The following is a 26,081-nucleotide window of genomic DNA, read 5'->3' on the forward strand; positions in this document are numbered from 1 at the left end:
AGGGTGGCTGGGCCCTTCTGTGCCCACAAACCAGGGCCTGGGCTATACCTGTGGGGCTGCACAACTGTGCCAGGACAGCCTTACCTTTGCCGGGGGCTTCGTGCCCTCCCAGCTGCGTGTGTCCATGGACGGGGGGACCTGGTAGATGTCATGCCCCATCCCGGCAGAAGGTGGCACCTGGTAAATATCCTGGGCAGGGCCTCCAGGCCCTGGGGGCACCTGGTACAGGTCTGTGGCCGGGCTGGGAAACGGGTGATGGGGTGTCTGCTTCGAGAAGGTGGATGTCTGCTTGGCTGGGGGCGACTGGAACTGAGGGCTGGGACCCGGGACTTGGTAGAGGCCTTGCTGAGCCTTGCTGGGAGTGGGCACCAGGTAGACGCTGTCTGGCTGGGGCTGGTAGGTGTTGGGGAGCATGGGCGTGTACTGGGAGGCCGGAGGCGCTGGGGCATGGAGGCCAGGCTGAGGCTGGGCCGGGGTGGCAGGAGGGCCGGGGCCAGGCCCTGCTGGCTTCTTATCATACATGCCCACCAAGATCTTGAGGCGGTTCCCAGGCACGATGCCCTGGCGCCCATGCAGCGAGCAGAGCCACCAGCCGTCCAGGCCCTGCGTGTCCTGCTCCAGCACCGTCATGATGTCACCCTTGCGGAAGGAGAGCTCATCCGGGGACTCGGCCACATTGTCATAGAGGGCTTTGGCCAGCACGTTCTGGGGAGAGAGGACACAGGTGTGAGAACAGGAGGATGTGCATGGGGCGTCAGGGGCTCCCCAGCTCCTGCCCTGCTCTGGGGAGGTGCCCAGCTTTGATACTAGGAAAAGAACTCAGTGGAGTTTGGCGAGATCATTGTGCCTTTGCCTCCACTGTCCCCACCTGTTCCCCAGCAGAAAGGCCCAGCTGATCCTGGCCTTTCTTTCAACTGCACCTGTATAGCACCTCAAAATCCTCTTGACCACTGTCACCACCAAAACTCCAGGGATGACCCTCAAGATATCCCTAAAAGCCCCACCCAAGGCCACTCTGCTACCTGGACCAACACAAGGAGAGCAGCAGTAATCACGACAATGCTGCCAAGTTAAAACAAATAGCAAATGGTTCTCTCTTGAGGTGCACGAAAATAATCTGACAAAAAGGACAGCTTCTTAGAAACTTCAAACACCTTCCCCAAGGCTGGGAAAGAAACAGGAGGCACACCCTCCCTGTCCTGGCCCCGTCGCCCTCAGCAAACCCTTGCAGAGCAGGGTACGTGCTCCACGTGGCCGAGGAGCCAAGCAGTCCGAGAGGGACTTGGAGGAGGCTGTGGGATCAGAGGCATGAGTGCCGTGGCGAGGGCAGGGGCGGAGCCTCGCTGGGACACTAGAGCCCAGGCAGGGAGGCCTCGCAGTTTCCCACCACACACTCATGCATCCTCGCCCCTGCCGCTGCTGCCCCATCGAGGTGCCAGGCGCAGGACGGGCCCAGAGAGACAGAGGATCCCTGGCTGGAGGGTGTGGGCGGTTGCAGCAAAAGGCAGGTGTGAGGGAGGCACGGGGTGAGACAAGGCCAGGGCTGCGGCCCCTCCTAGGGCAGCAGAGGGCTGCATAGGTTCCACAGGGGCCCCAGACTTCACACACAGGGAAGCCAGGTGTGAGAACAGTGCCAGGCCGGCTGGACAGTGACCGGCACTGGGCTCCAGCCACCCCACCAGCCTGGCCTCAGCTCTGGGCTGCCCTGCAAGGTCCCTCCTCGGAGTCTCCTGGCGTCTTAGATGTGCAGCCTGGTCGAGACTCTGACTCGGAAATGGGACCTGGGTTCTGGCCAGCCAGTAGCTGTGTGACCATCCCCACTTGGGACCAAGTCCCACTTTCTGGACTCCATCTGCAAGGAGTGAAACAAGGAAGAAAGGGCCACGCCCCCTTGGGCAGAAACAGGAAGCAGGAGCCTGTGCCTTGGGGCAGAGGAGTGGGGGTGAGGCCTCTTTCAAGTCCCTAGGGCCCACCCTCCTCCCCTGTATGAGCAGGGGCTGGACAGTGCCCCTCTGAGCGCCATCTCCCTGGCCGGCATCAGAGGGCGATGGCATACCAGGCAGCGGCCTGGGTAGGCAGTAGTTGCCCCAGGTCCCAGGATCAGACATTCAGACCCCATGGTTCACTTGCCCTGGGTGGACATCATCAGCAGGGAGCCCATTTCTCCAGAGCGGCTAGGAGCCTCCAGTCCCTAAAAGGGCCAGAGGCTGGAGTGTGGAGAGCCAGGAGGAGCAAGGCCCAAGGGAGGGGCCAGGGAGCAGCTAGGAGAGGGCAGGCCCAGGTGGAGTCATATTGGAGCCAAGGTGAGCACAAGGGCAGAGGCCCTGGATGGCTGCAACACTGCCCACACCATGATTACAACAAAATGAAAAAGGCACTCAAGTGAAAAGCACACCTCAAGAAAATGTCCTGTGAAACGTAAAGACAGGAGAGGGTCAGGATGACACCAGAGATGTCTGAGACAATGGAGATCCTTTCTCTTCCTGTTTTTCAGGAATGAGTGTTTCTTGCTTTGGGGCTGAAAAACTACACAAAAAGAAAAAAAAAGAAAACGGTGGACTATGTCCCAGGCTCTGAGGCAGGACAGGACAGGCACTGCGGCAGGTCTAGGGGCCAGAGCCCCACAGAGGAGCGGGAGGGCGGGGGCTGTCCTGCAGCCCACCGGGCTCAGGGCCCCCATCCCAGGCGGCCAGCAAGACAAGCATTTCCCAAATATGGTCTGCAGCCTGCCTCTGGGAATCACAGCCCATCGGGGGCGGGCCACCCTTCCCCAGTGACCCTACACACCACAGAGCTGCCCCTCCGGGTCCCCCAGCCCCTGCCCTGGTGACCACAGGAAGTGCCAGCAGAGTGAGTCACAGGAAAATTCCCCTCCAGCCAAGTCAGAGAAGGTGGGGGTTTAGACAGAGGGGACCGCCCCGCGAAGGCCCCTCACCTCCTAGGAGGGTGGCCCAGGAAAGGCTAGCAGAGGCCCCGTCAGGCAGGGCCAGGCACTCAGGGAGGCTGAGGGAGCACAGGCAGGGAGGCCGGGGGCTCTGTGGAGGGAAGGGCCCTGCAGGGAGGGAAAGCCCGGCCCAGGTGAGCGGCTGGGGCCTCTGGCCTCACAGCCCAGCCCCGCCAGGCATGAGCTCACTGATCGGCCGCAGCCCAGTCTGGGGCCGCTGAAGCCAGGCTGGGAAGCATCTCACAGGCTGGGCACGTGGCACCAGGCGCCTGGCACCAGGAGCTTCCTCGCCTGCGTCAGCTGGTGTGCCCCCGCCCAGCCTGAGCTCTGGACGCTGCTGGTACACAACCGACCACTCCAGCTGGCCAGGGCCCCCGCCTCTCCAGGCCTCTCTGCCTCCTGTTCTGTTCCCTAAGGACATGCACTCCTTCTTCCTCACTAGGCAGACTCAGACCTCGGCCCGGCTGTGGGACTTTGGGCAAATCCCTTAGCCTCTCTGAGCATCTAGATCCTCTCTGCTGGATGACAGCCCTCATTTCATAGGATTGTTCTTTTTTTTTTTTTTTTTGAGACTGGGTTCTGCTCTATTGCCCAGTAGCGCGATCATGGCTCTCACTGCAACAACCTCCCAGGCTCAACTGATCCTCCCACCTCAGCCACCTCCCACCTTAGCCTCCCAAGTAGCTAGGACTACAGGCATACACCACCACGCCCAGCTAATTTTGTGTAGAGATGGGGTCTCCTTATGTTGCCCAGGGTGGTCTCAAACTCTTGGGCTCAAGTGATCCTCCAGCTTCGGACTCCCAAAGTGCTGGGATTACAGGCGTGAGCCACTGTGCCCAGCGCGCATTGTTCTTTTAACAAAAGATTCGCCTGGCCCCTGCTTTGGCTGGGCTCCGCAGAGATAGCGCAGGCCTAGTGGACAAGGCCTCTGTCTGAACCGGGCCTATACTGTAGTGGGACAGAAAGACACCAAACAATTTGCTTTCACGGGGAAGAAAGTGGGGTGCCAAAAATAATGTGGGAGAAGGCCTTTGCATACAGGGTCAGAGACGGCCTCCCCAAAGAGATGACATTCCACAGGATTCCTGTCTGAGAAGAGCACGGGGCAGAGGAAGGGCCTCAGCCAGGGGGCTGGAGCAGGGAGGCAGGCTGTGACCCTGGAGCGGCAAAAGGACTCACACCGCAGACTCCATGGATGATGCGTGCACAGCTCAGTGAACGTCATCCGCACAACCAGCTTCCCATGGCCAGATAAGCCCAGAAGAGCAAAGCACACACCACCCCAAGCATTCCTGCTCTGGACATGCTCGCAGGCCCCCCAGCAGCCTCCCCCGGAACCCCTGCCATGCTTCAAACTGGAGGAGAGGCCAGCCTCCCCAAGCCTACTTTCCTGGCCTCCCGCACTGCTGGGCCTAGGGCATGACCCAAGCTGGGCCAGTCAGGTGCTCCTGCCCAAGTTTTCAAGGGACACAACTGTGACCTCAGAAGGGGTGCAAAGCCAGTCCAGGTGGACACTGTCAGCCACCTGTGTCCAAGGCGCAGTGGAGGCTGCTGCCTGACTCACTCATTCTCTGGTACCCTACTCCTGCCGCACCCTACTCCCACTTCAGAACATGCTGGACTATCATCCCCTCCAGGAAGGCTCCTCCTGGGACACCTTCTCCCCTCTGCCCCCACCTCACAGTACTGCCCAGCATATCTTGACATAGCCCAATTCACACCCCTGCACCCCAGGCACCCAGGACAGGAGGACAAGTCTACCTCCTTCAGAAGGGTAACTCCTTCAGAAGGGCATGTGCACCAGAGGAACCCAGGAAGGCCTTTGGGGGCTTGCTCATCCCAAAGGGCAGAGCCAGAGGAGGAGAGCCCCAGCCTGATGCCAGCACTCCCTAAACAATATCCCAGCTGTTGCACATAGGACTGACAGGACTGCCCCACACGCTCTGCCTGGCTCTGAGAATGGCCCTCATTGTGTCCCCGGGGCCCGCCTAGGCACCATATCCACCCGGGCTGGGCACGCAGGCCCCGAGAAGCACAGCGGCTGGGACCAGGGCTGCGGGTGACACACGTCAGGGAGAGCTGCAGCCGTCGGATGGGTGTTGCGGTCTCCTCATTGGCTCTGCCAGCTGCCTTGGGAGCCCTGGACGTGCTGTGGCTGTCCCCAAACTCCTTCTCTGGGTCAGGCAGAAGCTGGTGTCGGCGAGTGGTAAGGGGAGATGCTGCTGCTCCAAGGAGCCGTCCCTGGTTGCCTGAAGGGACAACCCAGGAGTTCTCAGGAGCAGGGCCAGCCCGAGCCAACTGCAGAGAACACTGCAGGTATCACTGCTGACCAAAACCCTCTCTGCCAGGCCTGGCTCATATCTGGCCTGCACCCTTTCACCCAGCAAATGTGACCTCAGCACCCGCAAGCCAGCACAAGGTGGGAGCTGGGAGAAAAAGGCAAGAACTCCTGGTCTCTGCCCAAGACCCCAGGGTTGGGGGCAGACAAGGAAATGGGTAATAGTGCCACACTTGTCACTAAGTTCACAATAATAAGAACAGCACAGTTCCTCCCTGCGGGAGGCAGAGCTCTTTCCCACACAGCCACCAGCTCATTTAACCCTCAAAACAACCCCATAAGACACGATTACCTCCATCTTACTAGACAGGAAAACCAAGGCTCAGAAGCTCCCTGACAGCCCAGGGTCACTGAGTCCAGAAGCAGCAGAGGCCGACCCCAGGCTGAGACAAGGTGGAGCTGGGTGGCTCCACTTTATCTCCAACGAGGGGTGACGCCTGGGTTCGTGGAAACCACCAGAGGAAATGTCACAGGCCTTTCCCACCCCTCCTGTCCACGCCCCCAACGCACACATGCACCCGCCCCAGCACAGAGCCTCGCACATAGCAGGCACTTGGGAAACACTGACTTCTTTCATACCCAGAACCGTCGCAAACTTGGGCCAAGTTTATTTCTGGGGCATTCTATTTGCTTGTCCCAAAGAGCCTCCGTGGCCAACGGATGCAGGCCCAATAAGCATGCGCCCAACTGGCCATCCACACCCAGGACCCGCCTGGAGGGGTCCTGATCACCCCACTTGGTCCTGGCCTCAGGCTCTGAGGGGCACCTCCTCTTCCCTCCCCCATGTGCCCATCCTGGGTGGAACTCCAGGACCTGCCAGCCTTAGTGGCATCTTCCCCTAATACTCCCACGACAACAGGGTGGCCAGGGTCTGGGCTCAAGTCCTGGGTGCCCGGGTGGCAGGCAGCAAGGGTGTGAGCAGACTACATAGCCTGTGCACGGGGCCCACGTTCCAGAGCCACCCCAGGGGAGCATGGCTCCTATCCTGCCAGCCTTAGGAGGGCGTGAATCGTCGGAGAGGATGAGGCCGGGAAGGCGTGCAGGCCCTCAGCCCCACGCGTGACACTCAGCAGCAGGAGGGAATAAAAAGCCACCTGTGGGGTGGCCACTGCCAAGGGCTCCCCGACACAAGCACAGAGCACAGCCTGGCCTTGGCTGCAGCACCACAGCAGATGCCTTTATGCCCAGGGCCAGCTATGGGCTGAAAGCACACCCCAGTCCTCACTCCAGCCAGGGTATCCCAGGCACTGTCCCTAAGAGGCTGGGCAGAGGAGGTGGCATGGGGAGGGCTCTCCTGCTTCAGGACATGGAACCTGCAACCCAAAACACCCCGCAGACAGTGCGGACGGCTGGCAGGCCCCAGGCCTATACCCCTGCAGGCAGGATCAGCGGGGTTCACTCAAGCGGACCTGCTGGAGCTCATGCTTGTGATATGGGGTTTTGGCAGAGAGCTCAGTGTGAGGCTGACCCCTGACTTCAGGGACAGCACCAGGCCCAGAATAGGGGTAGCCCCCACCTCCAACCCCAACTGTGTCATCAAGGAGGCTAGACCCACCCCTCCACCCTACTTCTGCCCCAGGCTAGAATGTAGAGGTGGGAGGAAGTCAGGGAAGCAAGACACAGGTGGAGCCAGGGCCTCTCCTGTGCTCGGAGGGCCAGGAAGGGCCTGACAGAGGGCAGAGCCCCACCTTCTTACACGGAGACCACCCTGCAGCCCCTTATCTGGGGGCCAAGGAAGAGGCTTGCCCAGTGTCTTTGCTGGAGAAACTTCCCTATCACCCAATCCCACGCCCCACACTTCACCTTTGACTCCAAAACTGCCTCCTCTTAGAAGCCCCCCTGGAGCGCACATCCCCTGCTGGTTGGTTCTAGCTGACCAGTTGGTTTAGCCGGCTGTGGGCTCCTGGGGGCAAGGGAAGGAGTTGTCCAGGCTCAGAAGAAGAGGGTGGTAGGACCTCCTAAAGGGACAGCAGATGCCAGGAGAGGGCCGCAAAGGCACAGCGTTGGAACCAGAGGGTTCCTACCAAGTTGACAACTCCAAAAGAGCATGGTGGTCCCCCAAGGACCAGAGCTCCCCAATCCCAGACTGGGAATTCGGAGGCCACATGTGGTGCTGCACTGGGGGGCCATGCCAGGAGACGAGGTTCTGGATCCAATTCTGAGGACAACTGACTGTCTCTCTGTACCTCAGTGTCCCCATCTGCACCATCCGTATAATGGGAAAGGGGTTTGAGGAGCTGTCTCAGGGCCCTTCCTGCACAGACAGGAGGCCCTAGTGGCACTGTCCTTATTTCCATCCCTCGCCTAGACCTGGGGCCATGGTACCAGTACACAGTGCTCACCCTCCTGCTCAGACAAACAGTAACGGCCAGAAGCTCCAAGCCTCCTGCCCCAGCCCAAGGTGACTTTCCTGGCAGAACCTGGGACTGCCCTGCCCTGCCCTGCCTCCACCCAGCTCCCGGGCAAGCAGTGCCAGGAGGAAGTGTCAGCAGCTCCTCCCCAAAGCTCCTTTCCCCACAGCCCCGCCACCCCCGTACCTGGGCCCCGATTCTCCAGGCACCCCGACACCTGCTCTCACAGGCCGGGCAGCCCCCACCACCCAACTCTCCACCAAGGGAAAGGAATGGGCACAAGAGGGGGCGTGTCCCGGCCCAGGGCGATGGGAAACATCTCACTAGCAAAGAAGAGATCAACCCATGGTCATTCTGAGAAGGTGACCAAAGCTGCGGCGGGCCCCGGGAGGGGTGTGGGAAAGGAAACCAGGGACTCTCAGGAGGGAACGGGAGCCTTGTGGTACAAAAGGAGCTGCTGTCCCCGATCTGGAACTCGAAACCCCAACATCTTCCAGGCCGTAAGCCCCTCACCCCGCACCCCTAGGCAAATCTCAGCTTTCCCAACTCCCTCACCTCGGCCCAGCGATCAGCCTCTCGGACCCTCGAGAGGCAGCTCCGACCCTGCTCTAGCTCTTGCGGGTCCCCCAACCATGGACTCCAAAGCCTTCATGTCCACACTGCAGAACCCGGCCCTGGCCCCCTCCCGCGACACTCGCGTGCGGCTAGGACTCCTGTGGCCAGGACCCGGCTTCCACCGGCGCTCGGCGTGCGGGGCTGCAAAGCCCGCGGCGCGTCCGCCCCCACCCCCGCTCCGCTCCCGGAACCCGGCGCCGGCGGCCGGAGTGAATCATTAACTGGAGCCGGGTGCTCCGGCTGCGCAGCCTTCCCCGCTGGCGCCACGCACTTGCCCGCCCGGCCTCGCTCCCCCGGAGCTCCTCCCTCTCCGGGAGCCGGTGGGCAGTCCCCACGCCACACCAGCCGGACCACCCGCCAGAGGCTCAACGGCCCCTCCTCGCAGCCGAGGAAACTGAGGCTCGGAGGCAGGGCGCAGAGGCCCAAGGTGACACAGCAGGCGGCCGTCGGCCGGGGAGCGCGGGCCCCGCCAGCCACTTTCCCAACACAGGAACCCTCCTACCGGCTGGCGGCCCCCGCGCTCGGCCCCGCCAACGCCCCCGAGGCGCACAGGCTCCGGAGCCCCCGCGGTTCCTGCCTCCCGGCTTCCCGGCCAGGGCAGAAGGAGGTCCGGCGCCGCGGACCCCGGCCGGCGGTTCCCAGGCCCCGCAGGTCCGGCAGGAAATGCCGCTCGCTTAACCCCTTCCAGCCCGCTGCCGCCTCCAAGCCCGGACGCGGCCCGGCCCCGCCTGGCGCCCTCACCAGGTGGTTCATGGTGTCCGGCGGGCCTGGGGCCCCGGCTCCCGCGGGGGCGCACACCGAGCTGCCGGGGCCGCGTGCCCTCGGGGCTCCGAGCGCGCCGCAGCCGCCCCGGTGCCGCCGCGCAGCTGCCGCCTCGGCCACCCAGAGCCGGTCCAGCCGCTCTCCGCCTGCCGCCACGGCCCAGCCGGCCCAGCCGGCCCAGCCCGATCCCAGCATGCCCGGCCGCGCGCGCCCATTGGCCGCCGCCGCTCTCCATGCAAATAAGCCGCCTGTCGGGGGCGCGGGCGCGCAGACACAAGCCCGCCCAGTAGGGGCCGCCCCCCGCCCCGCCCCCCACCTCCCACCCCGAGGCTCCAGGCCCCTGCCCGAGGCCAGGTTTCCAGCCTAGGGCGCAGGACACCGCTTTCCAACAAATGCACGTCCCCGCCTTCCACGCAGGCGAGAACGCACCGAAGGCCTACGCAAACTCCTCCACTTCTGGGAAGGCTGCCCGGTTTGCCTTCTTCCTCCAGAGCCGAGACACGGCCTCAAGTCGACTTGTCTTTCCCGCTAACCAACCCCAGGGCATTCATCGCGTGTCCATGGGCCGTGGGACTCAAATCTGAATCTAGAGGGAAAGGGGAGGGGGCGTGCCCCAGCCTGTAGGAGACGAATCATCACCACCACAGCTCCGACTGTAGACGGTCCCACCGTGTAAGGACCCCAGGAAATGAAGCCTCAAGCAGGGAGGCTGGCGAGCTCTCGACCCAGCGCTTTTCACGGGCAGCACCTACCTTCCCCTGCATTGTGCCGACATCTGGGGACTCGGGCTGGTCCTCCAGCTGATCTGCCTCCTCTCATTACTCATTCCTAAGTTCAGCCTAAAACCTGGGCCCAGTACCCTCCTGAGTCCTGCTCCAACTCATCTGCTTCAGCGACATGGGGTAGGAGAGCGGCACTGGGGGAATGAGGGAGATAGAAGGAAGAATCACTCGCGGGAAACCGAGTGGAGACAACCTTGGCTCTCCTGAGTCGCCCCTTGCTCGGTTGCAGGTCAGTGACTGTCACCCCAAGCAGCAGAACCAGGGTGCCAGAGCCCCTGGGCCAGGCCAGGGACGCACAATCTGCAGGGAGATCATAGGACCGAGCCTGGTCCAGACCAGACAGGACCCTCAGTCAACAATCCTGGGCCACTGGCTGAGCAATGGGATGCCACGAGGCAGCCCTGGTGGCAGGGAAGCAGCGGGGTAGACCCGGCTTCACGCAGCAGAGAATTCTCAAGCATGGCCTATGAAAGACACAAGCCCAGGTGGGCCTGCAGCTGCCCCTCTGCCTGACCCCCAGGGCTCAGCCTACGCAGCGCCTGGCCAGATGTGCCACCTTGGCAGGCCCTCTCCCCTCTCTGGGCTCCCTTCTCATCTGAAAAGGGGCTAGGACAGCCCAGGATTGGCTGCTCAGGTGCTCTGGGGAGCTAGTTAAAAAACAGACTCCTGTGTCCCACCCCTCCCAAAAAACTGGACGTCTGCATTTCTTCAATATTTGGCTTGGGAAGCATTGGCCAGAACTCACAGCACAGCGGGTGAGGAAGGAGCAGTGGGATGAGACAGAGCGTGACCCAGAGTCCTCAGGAGGAACAGAACAGCTAGTCAACACCCTGTGCCTCCCTGACACAGCCCACCTCGCCTCAGAAGAGGAGCCAGCCTTCAGGGAAGCTGCCTGGACCATCTCCTCCTGCTTGTTCCCAAGAGCTGTGCCGGGCCCCTCCTGCACCCTGACCCTGTCCAGCCACCCACTCCTCAGCTTGGCTGGCACACCAGCTTCCCAGAGAGCAGATCTGAACCAGCGGGACCCTCAGGAGCCTGAGGTCATCCCTGGGCCTCCACTTCTGTGGGGAGGGGAGACCAGGCCTCATGGGCAGGCAGTGCCCTGCTGGCAGGGCTCCAGGCAGCAGTCTCTGCAGGGACGGGCAAGGACACAAAAGGCCTGGACCTCAAGGGAGCTGGCCCCTGCTCCATCCTAGTTGGCCAAGGAGGGCGGTGCAGAGAGGAGGTGGATGGCTGGAACCTTGGGGGATGAGACCCTCCTCCCCCAGTAGCTGCATTAGAACAGCACTGGGGGTGGGGCTGCTGGTGTGAGCAGGAGGCAGCAAGGGGAACAGGCTCCGACACAGGCATTTCAAAAATTTGCTCCTTTTCCACTTAAATTCCCTCCCCCCAAAGCCTGTGCCTCCCAGAATGGCATTTCCGCTTTGGAAACAAGGCCCCAGAAGTTAAGCCCCACAGTGTTGATGGGGATGTAGCTGGGGGGTGGGGGAGGAGCACCCACTGGCCAGGCTCTGGCCGGGGTATATGGGGGCAGAACCTCACCCCACCCCCAGTCCAGCCTCCCGGACCTCCGCTGTCAAGGACAGGGACGCAGCCCCACATACCCAGCACAGCCTCTGCGCCCAGCCAGTGCCAGGGGCCCTATGCCCATGCATTTATTTTGTGCACACAGCAATCCTGCAAAACAGGCTCACCGTTAGCCCCAATTTTTTTTTTTTTTTTTTTTGAGATGGGGTTTCACCATATTGGTCAGGCTGGTCTCTAACTCCTGACCTCAAGTGATTCACCCACCTCAGCCTCTCAAAGTGCTGGGATTATAGGCGTGAGCCACTGCACCCAGCCTAGCCCCATTTTTCACATGAAGAGACCGAGACCCAGTTTACCAACCACTGCCCCATCCCACACATTTCGGGGCACAGAAGGGACAGGGCCAGGGAAGAAATGGGGCTGCTAGACCTCAGCCCACCCTGCAGCAGGAAGGGAATCTAGGGACAGGGACAGCAGCACTCCAGGCTCAGAAAGCCAAAGACCCCTGTCACACTCAGACTGCAAAAGGACAGGCAACTGAGACCTAAGCACCCTCCTCCCCAGTAAAACTGAGCTCAGCACTGGGGCCAGCACCACCCCCACCCCACTAAGTTTAGCCCCATTGGTGAGAAGGGGTGCAGTAAACATTTGTTGACTGGGTGGAACCTCAGAGGTGGCCCTCATAGGATAGGCTGGCCTGGGTGAAGAAATCTGAGGCTGCCCCAGTCTGGAGGATGGGGGTGGTTAAGTCACGCCTAAGGGCAGAGGCACACACTTGCATACACACAGCACACACGCATGCGTATACACACAGTGGGACTGGCAGCAAGGAGAGACGCCCTGAATAAGGAGGAGCTGGGAGAGGTTGTTGCCAGACCAAGGGAGACAGCTGCAGATATGTGGCCGGGGCACCAGCACAGGGCCCTCCCAGACAGTTGTGTCATCCCAGGAGTGCCCTGGCACCTCCAGCCAGGTTGAAGATGAGCTCACAGGCTGGAAGGGATGTCTCCAACCCCTCAGGGCCTGGAATAGCTGTTTGTACAGAAAACAGATAGACCCAGCACACCAGGACACTAAGTGTCTGGAGTGGAGGGGGTTATACTGGACCCGAGTGGAAAGATAAGCCTGGGATAGGGTTCCTGCTCTTTGGGCTTTCTGAGATCTGCCTTCAGGAGAGACCCACTGCACAGAACTTTTCTTGCTCAATGCTCACCAATGTCCACTGCAGCATTTATGACAGCAAAGCATGGAGCAAAACAGGCTCACCTATCAATGCTAATTCTAGGGGACCGGTGAGACAAACCACAGCGCCTCAATAGAATAGCTTGCAGCTATTAGATGGCCTCTTCCAAAGACTGAAATAATGCAAGAAAATGCTTACAACAAACTAAAGTGAAAACAGCAGGCTAAAACCAGTTTGCACAGTGTAAAGGCACACAGCCCCTTCCCCTCCTGAAGCCTCGGCCTCCCAGCAGCAGGGAGGGTGGACTCAGTTGATGGCCGGCTCTGGGAGCGGCAGCAGGAGAGGATTTCCTGAGGCCGGAGGTGAGCACTGCCAGCCCCAGGAACAGGAAGAAATGGTATCTCTGGAGGGCCAATGAGAGCTGACACCATCCCCCTAGGCTGGACACTCACAGTGGCAAGCTCAAAACCAAGGCGAGGCTGGGCAAGGTGGCTCACGCCTGTAATCTCAGCACTTTAGGAGGTCGAGACTAGCCTGTCCAACATGGTGAAACTCCGTCTCTACTAAAAATACAAAAATTAGCTGGCCGTGGTGGCGGGCACCTGTAATCCCTGCTACTCAGGAGGCTGAGGCAGGATAATTGCTTGAACCAGGAGGTGAAGCAGTGAGCTGAGATCACGCTACTGTACTCCAGCCTGGGCGATAGAGCAAGGCTCCATCTCAAAACAAACAAACAAAAAAAACAGCTGGGCACAGTGGCTCACGCCTGTAATCCCAGCACTTTGGGAGGCCAAGGCGGGCAGATCATCTGAGGTCAAGAGTTCAAGACCAGCCTGACCAACATGGTGAAACCCGGTCTCTACTAAAAATACAAAATTAGCCGGGCGTGGTGGCACATGCCTGTAATCCCAGCTACTCAGGAGGCTGAGGCTGGAGAATCACTTGAACCCGGGAGGCGGAGGTTGCAGTGAGCCAAGATGGTGCCATTGCACTCCAGCCTGGGCGAGAGAGCGAAACTATGTCTCAAAAAAACAAAAACAAAACCCAGGCGAGGGCACGGAACCTTTGCGGATAGCACAGAGGTGAACCTACTGTCAAACACAGAACGGACAGCCCACACCCCAACACCAGTCATTCCTCACTGCTGCCCTGGGACCAGGACGGAACGATGGCTACCTGGAGGCAGAGAGAGGGGCAATGCCCCACGCAGCTCCCATGGCCAGCAGAGCTCGCACCTTCCACCTCATAACCCAGGCGTGTGCCTACTGGTAAGCACCCCAGGTGACCCCAGACCGCAGAGCATGCACTCAGGACTCAAGCTGGAGCTGTTACCATAAAGGGCTTCCCACCCTCCCCTGCTCTCGAGGGTGGAGTGACTGCGGGGCAGTGTTTGTCATTACCAGTAGTGGCTCTGACTGTGGGAAGGTGGGCGGGCCCTATAGCCTGAAGCCAAATCCCTCCAGTGGTCATCCCCTTTGGCATGCCCAAGGCCAGTCCCCAGAGACCCGGGGGCAGGGGCAGTATCCAAGGTGTGTGGGCAGAGCTGCCAGGTAAGGGACACAGCACGGGGGTGGGGGGTGGGGCCTCCCTGCACTCCAAGTCCTGGCCTGCATCCCACTAAATCCAGCCCTACGCCTCCACTTCAGGCCTGTCAGAAACAGGACTGGAAGAGGCAGCACAACTTTCCAAATTATCTGGAAATTAACAAGCAGCAGAGGCCCCTGCCGTAGGTGCCTGCCTCAGAGGGGCTCAGCTCACAGCGGCCCGAGGCCGGTGTGAGCCAGCAAGGCAGCCCCAGGGTGCCGTTCAGAGGCTCTCCGCCCACCCCAGCAACCCCTTCCTCTTCTGCACCCTCCTCTCTCAGCTCTCCCCTCCTGCCCAGCCTCCTGGGGCTGGCAGGTGGGGCAGGCACCAGCACAAGGCCCTCCCAGACAGGTCCTCCTGGACCAGCGGCGCCCCTGTGTGCAGTCAGGAGGGGCCATGTGCACTCTGCCCCGCTGCTGACCACCAGGTCCCCCTCCTGAATCTGCGCCCTATGGCAGAGGCAGCCCCTCAGCACTGCCTGGGGGAGGGGGAAGAGAGGGGCTCAGTCCTGGCTGGAAGGGGGAAAGAGGGGCAAAGCGGCAAGCTCTGTCCTCGTCCTCAGAGAGGAAGCTCCATGGCTGGGGGCTGCCCAGCTCTCCAGTGACTGGCCGGGTGGGCAGGGATGAGGGTGTGGTCAGGAGGCCTCCCCAGCCCAACCCAGCCCAGCCATCTGCTCTCCCATGGCAACCAACCCCAGTGTACTGGGCGGAGGGGGGTGACTTCACACATCATCTGCTGCCCACTCCCGGCCACTTTCGTAGAACACAGGGGCCCACACCCACAGATACCCACCCGGCCACTCTGCTGGGGTCAGCAGGCCAGGGGCCAGTGGAATCACAAGAGGGGACCCTGGGGGCTCTGGGTGGCAGTGACGGAAAGAGTGGATACAGGGAAGACAGAGCTGTGGCAGCCACAGCGAAAGCAATGCTTTTTTTTCTTTTTTTAAAGACAAGGTCTCTGTCACCCAGGCTGGAGTGCAGTGGCACAGTTACAGCTCACTGCAGCCTCAACCTCCTGGGCTCAAACGATCCTCCCACCTCAGCCTCTTGACTAGCTGGGTCTACAGGTGTGCACCACCATGCCTGGCTAATTTTTTTATTTTTTGTAGAAATGGGGTTTCACTATATTGCCCAGGCTCGTCTCCAACTCCTGGGGGCTCAAGCGATCCTCCCGCCTTGACTTCCCAAAGTGCTGGGATTATAAGCGTAAGCCACTGTGCCTGGTGGAAAAGCAATGCTTTCTCTCCCTCCTTGGACAGCATCGTGGGGCTAGGCTGGGTGTCCCACTGGAGCCTACGCCGGCCTATAGATAAAGGCTCCTCTGCCCTGGGAGACCCAGGCTCAGGCTCTCACCCAGGCTTAGACTAGAGGAAGGGAGCAGATATTAATGACTCCAACTCGCCGTGGGCCTTCAGCCAGTCACTGTACTGCTCGGGTTTCAGTTTGCCCATCTGTTAAATGTACCCACGACCAGCAGCCCTGCCCACCCTGGGGCCGTCAGACTGATGGCACAGGTGGCCGGCAAGCACACAGTGGCACCCTAGTGTCCCACTGCCCGCAGGATACCCACACCCTGCGCCATCACACACTGGCCCCACCCCGCTGGGCACCAGGGCGCACCCTCCCTTGGCCTACCCCATGTGCTAAGCCCATCCCGCAACCAAGCCCTCCCTGTTCTCCCTACAGCCTGCATAGACACCGCTCCTCAGATGCCCTAAGCATCCCTCACCTTCCCCGAAACCTTGTCTGAGAGACTGGGGCAAAATCTTTCCTTGGAGTTCTGCTGCCCCCAGATCCACCCGCCAACACTGGAGGCAGGCAGGGTCTCCTCTTGGACTGCCCTGGGGAAAGTAGGAAGTGGCTGGTTGCAGTCACTTTCACTATGCATGTTATAAAGCAACACTCACACATCTGCGCCTCCTGACTGAGGTCTAACTGCTGGCAGCACTGCTGTGTAAAAGAACAGCCGTGTCCTCAGGGAACTCACACTCCAAGGTGTGTGTTAAGGGGCACAAACATAAACGCTTGCAAAGCAGACAGCAGAGGGATGGGGGAGGCTGTTCTACACAAGGTGCTTGGGGGCTTCTCTGCGGAGGTGACATTTGAGCAGATGTGTGAATTTTTTGCTAAGACTCATTATGCAGAAAAAAATAACAGCAAAGATTTGTAAAAATAGCACAGGCAAGCCAACTCCTTCGGCGTGAAGAGCCAGTGTGGCCGCAGGAGCACACAGAAGAAACCCTGATGCTGGGGCCAGGGACGCAGGGAGTCTCCCTCTACCCTCCTCAGGCTTGGCTCAGTGGTGCGTGCCTCCTGGGCTTAGGGCTTCCAGCGCTGGGGCAGGCGCAGCAAGGAGTGTCTGCCTGGAGGGGTGCCTTGGCAGATGGCCAGGGAAAAAAAGAGAGAGCCCAGGAATCTGCGTGGCCTGGGAAGGAGGAGGAGGAGGGACGCAGGTAGCTTCTGCTGCATCCTCTCCCGCCTCCTGCTCTCCTTAGAAACCTCCCAACCAGGACCTCTGGAGTGGTCACAGGACCTGGCAGAAACACAGATGACTCTACAGCCTAAGACACTTAACCTCCCAGATAACCTGCAAAGAGGCAGTTTAAACTCTAGGACACCTGGTGAGGTCTGGGACAGGGAGGAGTGTGGTCATACCACTTTCTGGGCAAACAAGTAACTTTGGTAGATCCAGGATTTGGGGGCACAGATCTCTAGGCATGCCTCAAGGCATACAATTGGATATCAGGTTTTATAAAATACTTAAATGGGGTATTTTGCCAACAATAGTGCCAGTGTTCCGCTACTTAATAACACACAGCACAAGCTGGCTTCAGTGGCTCATGCCTATAGTCCCAGCTACTGGGGAGGCTGAGGCAGGAGGATCGTTTAAGTCTAGGAGGCCAGGCTGGGTAACACAGCAAGACTCAGACTCAGACACAGCACACTAAAGGTAGAGATAGATATCCATCCACAAGGAATGGATAAATATCTTGTGGCACATCCATTACTGGAACATTACTCAGCAACAAAAAAGAATAAACTGGCCGGGTGCGGTGGCTCACACCTGTAATCCTAGCCCTTTGGGAGGCAAAAGCGGGCTGATCACGAGGTCAGGAGATTGAGACCATCCTGGCTAACACGGTGAAACCCCATCTCTACTAAAAACACAAAAAATTAGCCGGGCATGGTGGCGGGCGCCTGTAATCCCAGCTACTTGGGAGGCTGAGGCAGGAGAATCGCTTGAACCTAGGAGGTGGAGGTTGCAGTGAGCCAAGATCATGCCACTGCTCTACAGCTTGGGTGACAGAATGAGACTCCATCTAAAAAACAAAAACAAAAAGAATAAAACCAATATGCTCGAGGAATAAGGCCAGACCTGGCCTGGCTCAGTGGCCCACGCCTGTAATCCTGGCACTTTGGGAGGCCAAGGCGGGTGGATCACCTGAGGTCAGGAGTTCGAAACCAGTCTGGCCAACATGGTGAAACCCTGTCTCTACTAAAAATACAAAAATTAGCTGGGAATAGTGGTGGGCACCTATAATCCCAGCTGTTTGGGAGACTGAGGCAGGAGAATCACTTGACCCCGGGAGGAAGAGGTTGCAGTGAGCCGAGATCCTGCCACTGCACTCCAGCCTGGGTGACAGAGCGAGATTCCATCTCAGAAAAAAAGGAAAAAGCCAGACCCCAAAGTGCATCTACTGTAGGCTTCCAGTTGCAGAAAGTTTAAGAACAGGCAAACTTAAGCCAGGGTGATAGAGACATTTGTTATTTTGATTCGACTGATGGCTACATGAAGGTCTATATTAATCAAAACTCATCCAACTGCCAGGCGCGGTGGCTCATGCCTGTAATCCCAGCACTTCAGGAGGCCGAGGCAGACGGATGAGGTCAGGCGTTCGAGACCAGCCTGGCCAACATGGTGAAACTGTGTCTCTACTAAAAATACAAAAATTAGCTGGACATGGTGGCACATGCCTGTAATCCCAGCTACTTGGGAGGCTGAGGCAAGAGAATCACTTGAACCTGGGAGACAAAGGTTGCAGTGAGCTGATATCAGGCCACTGCACTCCAGCCTGGGTGACAGAGTGAGACTCCATCTCAAAAAAAAAAAAAAAAAACCTCATCCAACTAACTGTTTGTTTAACATCTGCACATTTCACGACATGTAAAATTTACCTCAATAAGAGTTTCGACTGGTAAAAAATAAAACAAAGCAAAGAAAAAATACATGGCATTACAAATACCAAAAATAGATACTGCAAGCCTAAACCCACCATGCTACTCTTTTTGCCCTGACCATCAGGGAGCTTCAAGTTAAATTTGGATGCCTACTGAGCCTCGGCTTTCTGGGATAATTCTTCCTCCTTCCCCATACATTACATAATTCCAGATCTTTTCATGATCCCAGACTATTTGTGTCTTCTGCCATAATCTGCTTCAAATCCTTCTTGGAATTTGGTAGGGCTTAAATAATAAATTAAAATGACTGAAAAACCTTCCCAGCCTCTAATCCCCCTTGGAGAAGAGATTAACTTCAGAGCCGCAACTTGTGACCATCTCACCAGAGCAAGCATCCCTTCCACACCTCTACCGAGGTCCCCAACCTGTCCCCAGAACTCTTTTTCCTTTTTCCTGCAGAGAGGGAGACAATGGCCCAGCACACAAGGACTGAGAGTGAGCCATAGAAACAATGGGGCTTGACCTGGAGGACACACGCAGGGCTGCAGCAAAGCCAAGTCCAAGGCCAGGGGTGAAGGTAAGCAGACAGAGGGAAGGTGGTGTGGGCCCCAGAACACCAGGGCACCAGTGGTAGGAAATGGGGAGGTGTGCAGGTATCACCCAGGCCCCCCACTCACCCTCCCGGCTGTAGGCCCCTCCCTTAAGGAGCCATGATCCCCAGGCAGGGGTGGAACCAGCCTCCCTCAGAGGCCCTGCCTGCCCCGTGCTGGCCCGACTGCTGCAGACCACACCTGAGCAGAGGCCTGCACCACTGCAGCGGCTCCCATGGCCTGCAATGCCGCCTCATTCCTGGGGGCACTTGGAGCAGGGCAGCAGCTGCATAGATGCAATGGGGCCAGCTGGTTGCCCCAATGCAGGTCCCTCTCTGGGTGGAGTGAAGACAAGGACCTGACCATCCAAGGCTCAAGAGGCCAGGGTCCTGCAGGCCATGCCCGGGCAGGGGAGAGGCCAGGGTCATCCCACCACCAAGGCCTTGGCAGAAACCACACTGACCATAAAGAAAGGGCCACAGAACCCTAGGGGCAGAGGCCAATCAGCCTGGGCCCAGCCCAGCCTCCTCCCCACGCTGGCTGCCCAGGAGTCAGGAATGGGTCTGAGCCACTGCACTAGCCAACCATGGCCACATGAAGACAATAATCTCCACAGCAGTAGCTGCTGTTACTTAATCACCCTCCTTCTAACAGCTCTGGTCACCCCTCACCAAATTCTCACAAAATCCCAGGAGCTCTGTGCTCTTAACATCCCCATGACACAGAGGAGGAAACTGAGGCTCAGGGAGGTTCAGTAACTCACTCAAGGCACAGAGCCAACACTGTTCACTCTAGAGCCCTTGCCCTTGACCCACCAAAACACTCTCCCCACCCCGAAGCAGCCTCTCCAGGAACCCCTTTCAGCCTCAAGCAAGGCTCTGAGGAGAGTGGCTGAGATCCCAGGCTCTGCATGGGGATACAGCCACTGGCCTGTGGGGGCTCCACGGTACTCCTGGGGCCACATACTCAGCAGGCGGCCAGGGGCAAGCTGCAGCCAGAAGGCACAGAGAGACAGCGGGGCAAGCAGTCATGGGTTCTGCAGTGTGAAGAGGGAGCCTGACACAACCACATCACCCCACCAACAAATGGACAATGCAGACGGCACCGGGAAGGCTTCCTATGGATGATGGCGCAGAGCTTGAGGTGAATGGGAATGACCTGGTGAACGAGGCAGCTGGCTGGAGATCACTTCCTACAGAGGGAGGGACAGGCTGAGCCAAGGCTCAGCGGCAGAAGAGGGTGCGGCAGGGGCAGTGGGGCCTGAGCTGCGGACTTTGAACCTGGACACTGCCTCATCCCACTCTCTCTGTCCACTGCCTGGCTGCCAGGCCAGCTATGAACCCCAGGGCAGACCTCATGGCTCCTTGGGCAGCTCCCCCACTCACACCACTGCCTGGCACAGAGCCAGTCCCAGGATTGCTGGCCAAGGTTTCAACCAGATGCTGAGGCTGGTCTACTCATCTCCATCTACCACTGCTGGGGCTGGCTGGGGCTAGACCCACCCTGCTGCACAGCCTTGGGTGCTACCTGCTCTGAGCCCAGGGTGCTTTGCCTCCCAGTGACGCAGAAGAGGTGACACAAACTCATCTTTGGGAAGCCATAGGTGGAGGGTTGGCTGCTGTCCACAGCTCAACAGGCTGCAGTCCCCACAAGTAGAGGCCATGCAGGATGATGCTTATTTTATGGCTTTGGATCCTGCCATATTTGGCTCCCACCCTGGCTCCACCTCTCACTGGCCATGTGACCCTGGCAAGACACAGGCCCTCTGTGGGCCTGTGAGGTCCTGAGCCCAGTGCCCAGCACACAGGGCAGCATCCCTGAAAGGAGCCATCCCTCAACGAAGGAGCACAGGAGGAGCTGGAGTGGCCACACTCACTTCACAGATGGGAAGCAAGAAGCAGAACAGACAGCAGGGAGGCCTCTCTGCAGCTGGAAGCTGGCCTCTTACCTGGCAGGGCTGGGGGTGGCCAGCACCTGCCACCCCTAAACATGGACTCCCAAGCCAATGCCAGCCAGAGGTCTGAGGTGGGTGGCACATTTCCTTCCAAATGTGTCCTCTCAGCTGCAGGAAGAGTCAGGCCCAGAGCGCTGGGCGAGAGGAAGGCATGGGAATACGCACAGGGTGTGCAGGCACCACGCGAGCACTGCACTGCTCTATGCCTGGAGCAGAGGAAGGGGCACTGAGCAGGTAGCCGGGACGCCCTGGCTCCTTCCCCTCTCTGGGTCCGGGACCGCATGTGAGTCAAATGACAAGGTGACACCAGCTGATCCCCGGCATCTCCCCTCCCCCAACACTCGGGGTCGCTACCCGCACAACCAGCCCACCAATCTCTCACCCTGCTTCCCCTCCCATCCCCTTCTGAAGCATCTTATAATTTCTGTGGGCCAAAGTGCCTGCTGCGTCAGCCCATCTAGGAAAAGACTGCCCAAATGGATGGGTGTGCTTAAAACCCAGACGTGTCCCTGAGCAGTCGCCACTCTGGGTTCCAAGGGCAGGGCTTGAGCAGGCAGCTCGGTCTGGAAGCCTCCGCAGGGCCTCCTCAGCACATGAAAGCAATTTTCCGAACACTTCACGACTGTTCCAAAAATGAATTTTCCTCTTGGCCCCACCACCTCACACACTGCCCAAGGTCCCAGGAGAGAGAGCCACGGTGATCTGCCAGCCAGCCACGTAGGGGGCAGATGGCAAAGACCTCTGCCCACCCCCAGCAGAATTCTCCTGGGCTGTGACTACAAGGGAGAGGGTAGGAGATGACTCAGAGCCCGTGATGGTGTGGCCAGGCTGCAGGTCCCCACGACAGTGCCTATCTGTCCAAGTCCTACCCAGCCCGCTGTCCCTCTCTTGTTACAGATGAGGCACAGTGCCAAAGAAGGCTGCCCAAAGTCCTGTAAGGCAAGGGGTCAGGGTGCCATCCCAGACTCCATGCCCAGAGCTTGACTCTGACTGTGGACAACCAAACCAAATCAAACGGGGACCTCCCCATAGAGGCCCGCCCAGGCTGGGATGTGGCCAGAGTGACATTCCCTAATCACTACTGCCCTGGGATACCGGCCCTCCAGCAGGCTCAGGTGGTCCACCTTGTCCCTCTGCCCAGTGCCCACAGGAGCAGGGCTGGCCAGTCCCCTGAGGCCCTGGGCCAGAGAAGTCCAGAACTTTCCAGGAGAGCAGAACAGAAGAGAGGAAGGGCTTGGCAGGCATGCTCTGTCTTCTTTCTTTCTGAAGACGAGACGATTATGCTCTGAACCAGAACGGATGGCGGGGCTCACATCAGCACAGTCTGGAAGCCCTCATTTTTTCATCTGTAAATGCATTACCACTTCTGGAGGCGAGCAGGAGCGGGCTCTTTAATTCCACAATAACAATGCTTTGCACTTGGCCAGCTTCCCTCTGGTCATCTGCACTCACTCTGGGATAGTTAATGAAAAGGCCACTTGCCAGAAAGCCCCCACTGCCTGCTTCACGGAAAGGATGGGGTCCTCCGGGTGAGGAGCAGTTCCAGAAACCAGGCCAGACTGGACAGGGCTCTGGAGGGAAAAGCCCCTAACTAGGCAGGGAAACGATGGCTGGAGGCCACAGCTCACCAGGTGCAGATGGTGTCCCTTCCTGGCAGGACGCCGGGGTGTCCGCCTCCCACCTACCACTTCGGTCTGTCCATCTGTCATGTGGGGCCTGCACCTGAGGCCTGGTTACCCGGGGTAGCCAGGACCACTTGCTGTCCTCAGGAGGTGAGACTGAGATGCTCAGAGATGCCAGTGCCCAAGTGTGGAAACATGGCCCGGGGGTCTGCCGAAGCCAGGCTGCCCGGCCAGGAAGAGGGGGTGTCGGACAGAAAACTCCCTACGGTCAGCGGGGAGGAAGCGGCCAGTCAGGGCCCCGGGGGTTCCGCAGCGAGAGGAAAACTTCCCAGGAAAGTGAGCCCATCCGCCGTGGAGGGCAGGCACGGCTCCCATCCAGCCAAGCCGTCCTGGGGGAGGGGTGGCTCCGGCGACTGGCAGAGACCGCGCCCCAACCTGGCCACCCCGGGGGAGTCCCGGGAGCGCCGCAGGGCAGCAATCCGAGGGAGGTCTTGCGGGACAGCACAGGCCTCCCACCCCCTCATCCGGCCCAGCAGTCCCGGAGGGGAGTCCCGGGAGCGGCAGAGACCCCTCCCCGCTAGGCCTAGCCGTCCTGGTGCGGGGTCCTGGCGGGCAGCAGACTCCTGCCTGGCCCAGCTGTCCCAGGGGTTTCCCGGGGACCAACAAAGAGTCTTCCCGACCTAGCCATCTTGGGGGGCTCCCCGAGGGGACAGTACGGACCCCAGCCCGATCCAGCTCTCCTGAAAGAGGATGGAAAGGCGCGGGTAGAGAGGCCGGCTTGGGGGAGCCTCCCCCAGCCTGTGCGCTCTCCCCCGGGGCCGAGGAGGCCCCAGTGAGGCGACCCCCAGTCCGGGAGCCAACGCGGCATCAGGCCCGCAGCGGGCGGGGCGAGGTCGCAGCCGGGCGGGGGACAGCCGGCCCGGGGTCCCGGGCGGCGCGGTACTCACAGGCACGGACATCTTGGCCGCCGCCCCCGGGGCCTGGCGGGCAGCGGCGCCAGCGGGCTGGGGGCTCGGGTCCGCCCGCGCCGCTCAGAGGCCCCGCGAGGGGTCCCGGCGCTTTCCGGCTCCTCCGGCTCCTGAGCGTTCCCGGACGCCGGACTGTCCGGCCGCTCCAGCCGCGCCGCGCATGCGCCGCCCGCGCCGCCCCTCCCCACCGTCTCCGCGGCCAGGGACGCGTTAAAGGTGAGGACCCCGGACCTAGGCCTTTTTCTGTCGGCCCAACGCGGCGGGGAGGCGCGGTCTCCTCCGCTCCTCGCCGATCCCTCGCGGGCCACCTCCAGTCGCACCAGCTCTGGGTCGCCCAACCAGTCCCCTCCCCCAACACTACACTGCCCTGTGGCCCTGGCCGGGCTCCTAGGCCCTGTGTCCGGGCGCAGACCGGGGAGGGCTCGGCCGGCGGGAGGCGATCGCGGGGCAGTATAGCAGGCCTCCCGGAGCCCCTCTGCCCTCCCCCAGCTGAGGGCGAGCCCCGAGACCCCCAGGGAAGAGGAGCTCCCCACCCCGGAAACAGTCTAGCTCATCCTGGGGTCGCCCTGACAGTGACATCTGACCTGGCTTCTAGGGAGGATCCTGTGTCCCTGTAACCCCCACTCCTGGGCCCACCCTCAGCCCACCGTCCTCCCAGAGGCTGGAAGACGAGCCTTCGTGGGCCTGAGACTTCCTTTCCCCAGGCTAAACACCCCCAATTTCAGCTGTTTCGCATCTACCATGGTGCCCACACATGGCACCTGCAGCCACTGGGCACGTGCATGTTCGTCCCCATCGCTCCACTCCTGCCAGGCAGGCCTTGCTGATGCCCCGTTACATTTCATAGGCCCAGGCACTGAGATCCCTCACCCACTCAAAGGAAGGACCAGGGGTCCGACCCCTCTGTTCTGCTGCCTGGGGACGGTGGGTGAGCATCTAGAGCAAGTGGGGCTGGGGTCCAGAGCAGTGTCCCGGAGGTCAGCGCTGCCCACCCCAGGGAGGAAAGACGGAGCCAGCTCCATGAGGCTGGTTTGCCGCAGCCCGGGCTCATGGCGGGGACCTGGGGGCAGAAAGCTCCAGCTGCCTAGGGAATCTCTGTGTGGGTGCCCATGTGGGGGGCGGGACCTTCTGCCTGCCAGGGATGCTGTGCCGGGAGGCCACGGTGGCTGGATGGAGGAAGCAGAGCCAGGCAGCAGGCTGACTTCCCCCAGCTCCCAAAAGCCCCCAGTAGCAGGTCACCGACTGGGTTTTCAGCCTTTTTCCCCAAGGGGCGCGCAGCCTTGATCTTTTCTCCAGGAGTGTCCCGGTGAGGATCCCAAGAGGCCAGCAGCAATGAGGGGGTATGAGGTATGAGAGAAAGAGGGAAATCTAGGCCTCCCACAAGAGACCCAAGTCCCTGTTCTGGCAGTGATGAGGGGTCCTTCCCTGCTCCAGTAGAGTATGGTTGCCCCTTCACCTCTTGAGTGGGGTTCCCAACTGTGCACATCAGCGTCCGCAGCCCAGTGCTCAGCAAGGCATTGTTGGAGGGGCCAAGCAGGGCCACAGCAAGCGGGGGGAGGGCCTGGACCGACAGCTGCCACCTCCTCAAAGGGCGCTCTGTGCATGTCTGGCACGTGGCCCTGCCCGTGCCCACCCGCCCGCATCCAGCTGGCACAGGGGCTCCTGAGCTGGGAGCAGCAGCTCTGCCTGGCGCCGGGCTCCTGGCCACACGCCCTGCTGTCTCTGGTGCCCCCACCCACCACCACCCTGGCCCTCTCCTTCACTCCTCGCCCAGACCCCACCTCCCTCCCTTGCTCCTGCTTGGGGCCCACTGTTCCTGTCTCCTTTCCCATCTCCCCCATATCTAGGTGCCCCGGCCAGAATGGGGCGGGCGGCGGAGAAAGATCCCTTCTACCTGCCTGGGCACAGGGAAAGGAGAGCCCAAGGGAGGGGCGCAGATGGAGCTGGACCCTCCAATCCATCTCATCCTGCCTCTTACCGCCCCAGGGGCTGCTTATTTAGGGCATCACTAACTCAACCCTTAGCAGGGAGAGAGGGGACCCTGGCTAGAGCCCTCACTTACTCTGAGGCAGGGATCCTTGGGTGTGGGCCTGGGGGCAGCCAGAGGAGCCTCACCAGGGCAGTGCATGCCCTCTCTTGACACTACCAGGTGTCTGTGAAGGCGGCGGCTGCTCCTCCCTCACCCACTCCTGGCAGGCAAATGATCCCAGCATGACTCACTCCATCCTATAGGGAACAGCCTCTGGGGCTTCAAGGCTGGCAGTTCCAACCAGAAGCAACAGCTGGGCTGCCAGAGCAGGTGCCAGCGCCCTGAGAGGGTCCTTGAGAGCTAAGCGAGGCCCTCACACCGGGACTATTTTTGTCCCTGGCCTCTGGAGGGAAAGGAATTTGGACCTGGCCATGGAGTAAATCTGTGCAGAGACAAGCTTCACAACCAGCTCTCCTGACATCCAAGCTGGCCTCTGTCCCCAGGACCTTGCCATGTCTAGAGGGGCTGAGGGCTGGGAAGTGGCTCCTTGTCTCCCTGTACCCCTCTTCAGGTGACCAGGGACTTCTCTGGCAAAGGAGCTCCTGCCCTGGGAGAGTGCAATGATTACCAGGCACTAGTAATAATCTCCCGTCAGGTGGGGCGCAGTGGCTCATGCCTGTAATCCCAGCACTTTGGGAGGCCAAGGTGGGC

General features: G+C 60.2%; 1 protein-coding gene across 20 annotated transcripts in view; it reads right to left on the reverse strand.

Moving 5' to 3' along the window:
* The window catches only part of BCAR1 (BCAR1 scaffold protein, Cas family member), a 39,831-nt gene extending 14,274 nt beyond the window's left edge, over nt 1-25,557 (reverse strand). For 2 of the 20 annotated variants that reach the window (XM_034940730.3, XM_034940722.3), the window contains exons 1-2: nt 2,396-2,823; nt 85-705 (exon numbers count right to left, since the gene is read on the reverse strand). In XM_034940730.3, coding sequence (XP_034796621.1) covers nt 85-705; nt 2,396-2,680 — 906 coding nt within the window. In that variant the 5' untranslated portion in view covers nt 2,681-2,823. Of the gene's footprint in view, nt 1-84; nt 706-2,395; nt 2,826-8,191; nt 8,209-8,753; nt 8,912-8,992; nt 9,223-9,765; nt 20,445-20,805; nt 20,911-21,906; nt 22,203-23,380; nt 23,565-24,271; nt 24,465-25,463 lie in introns of those variants that run through there. The other 18 variants (XM_034940727.4, XM_034940725.3, XM_034940726.4 and 15 more) reach the window with 18 other exon arrangements.
* Nucleotides 25,558-26,081: the final 524 nt, after the last annotated feature.

Source organism: Pan paniscus, chromosome 18 (genome assembly GCF_029289425.2).
Source record: "Pan paniscus chromosome 18, NHGRI_mPanPan1-v2.0_pri, whole genome shotgun sequence".
NCBI lineage: Eukaryota > Metazoa > Chordata > Mammalia > Primates > Hominidae > Pan > Pan paniscus.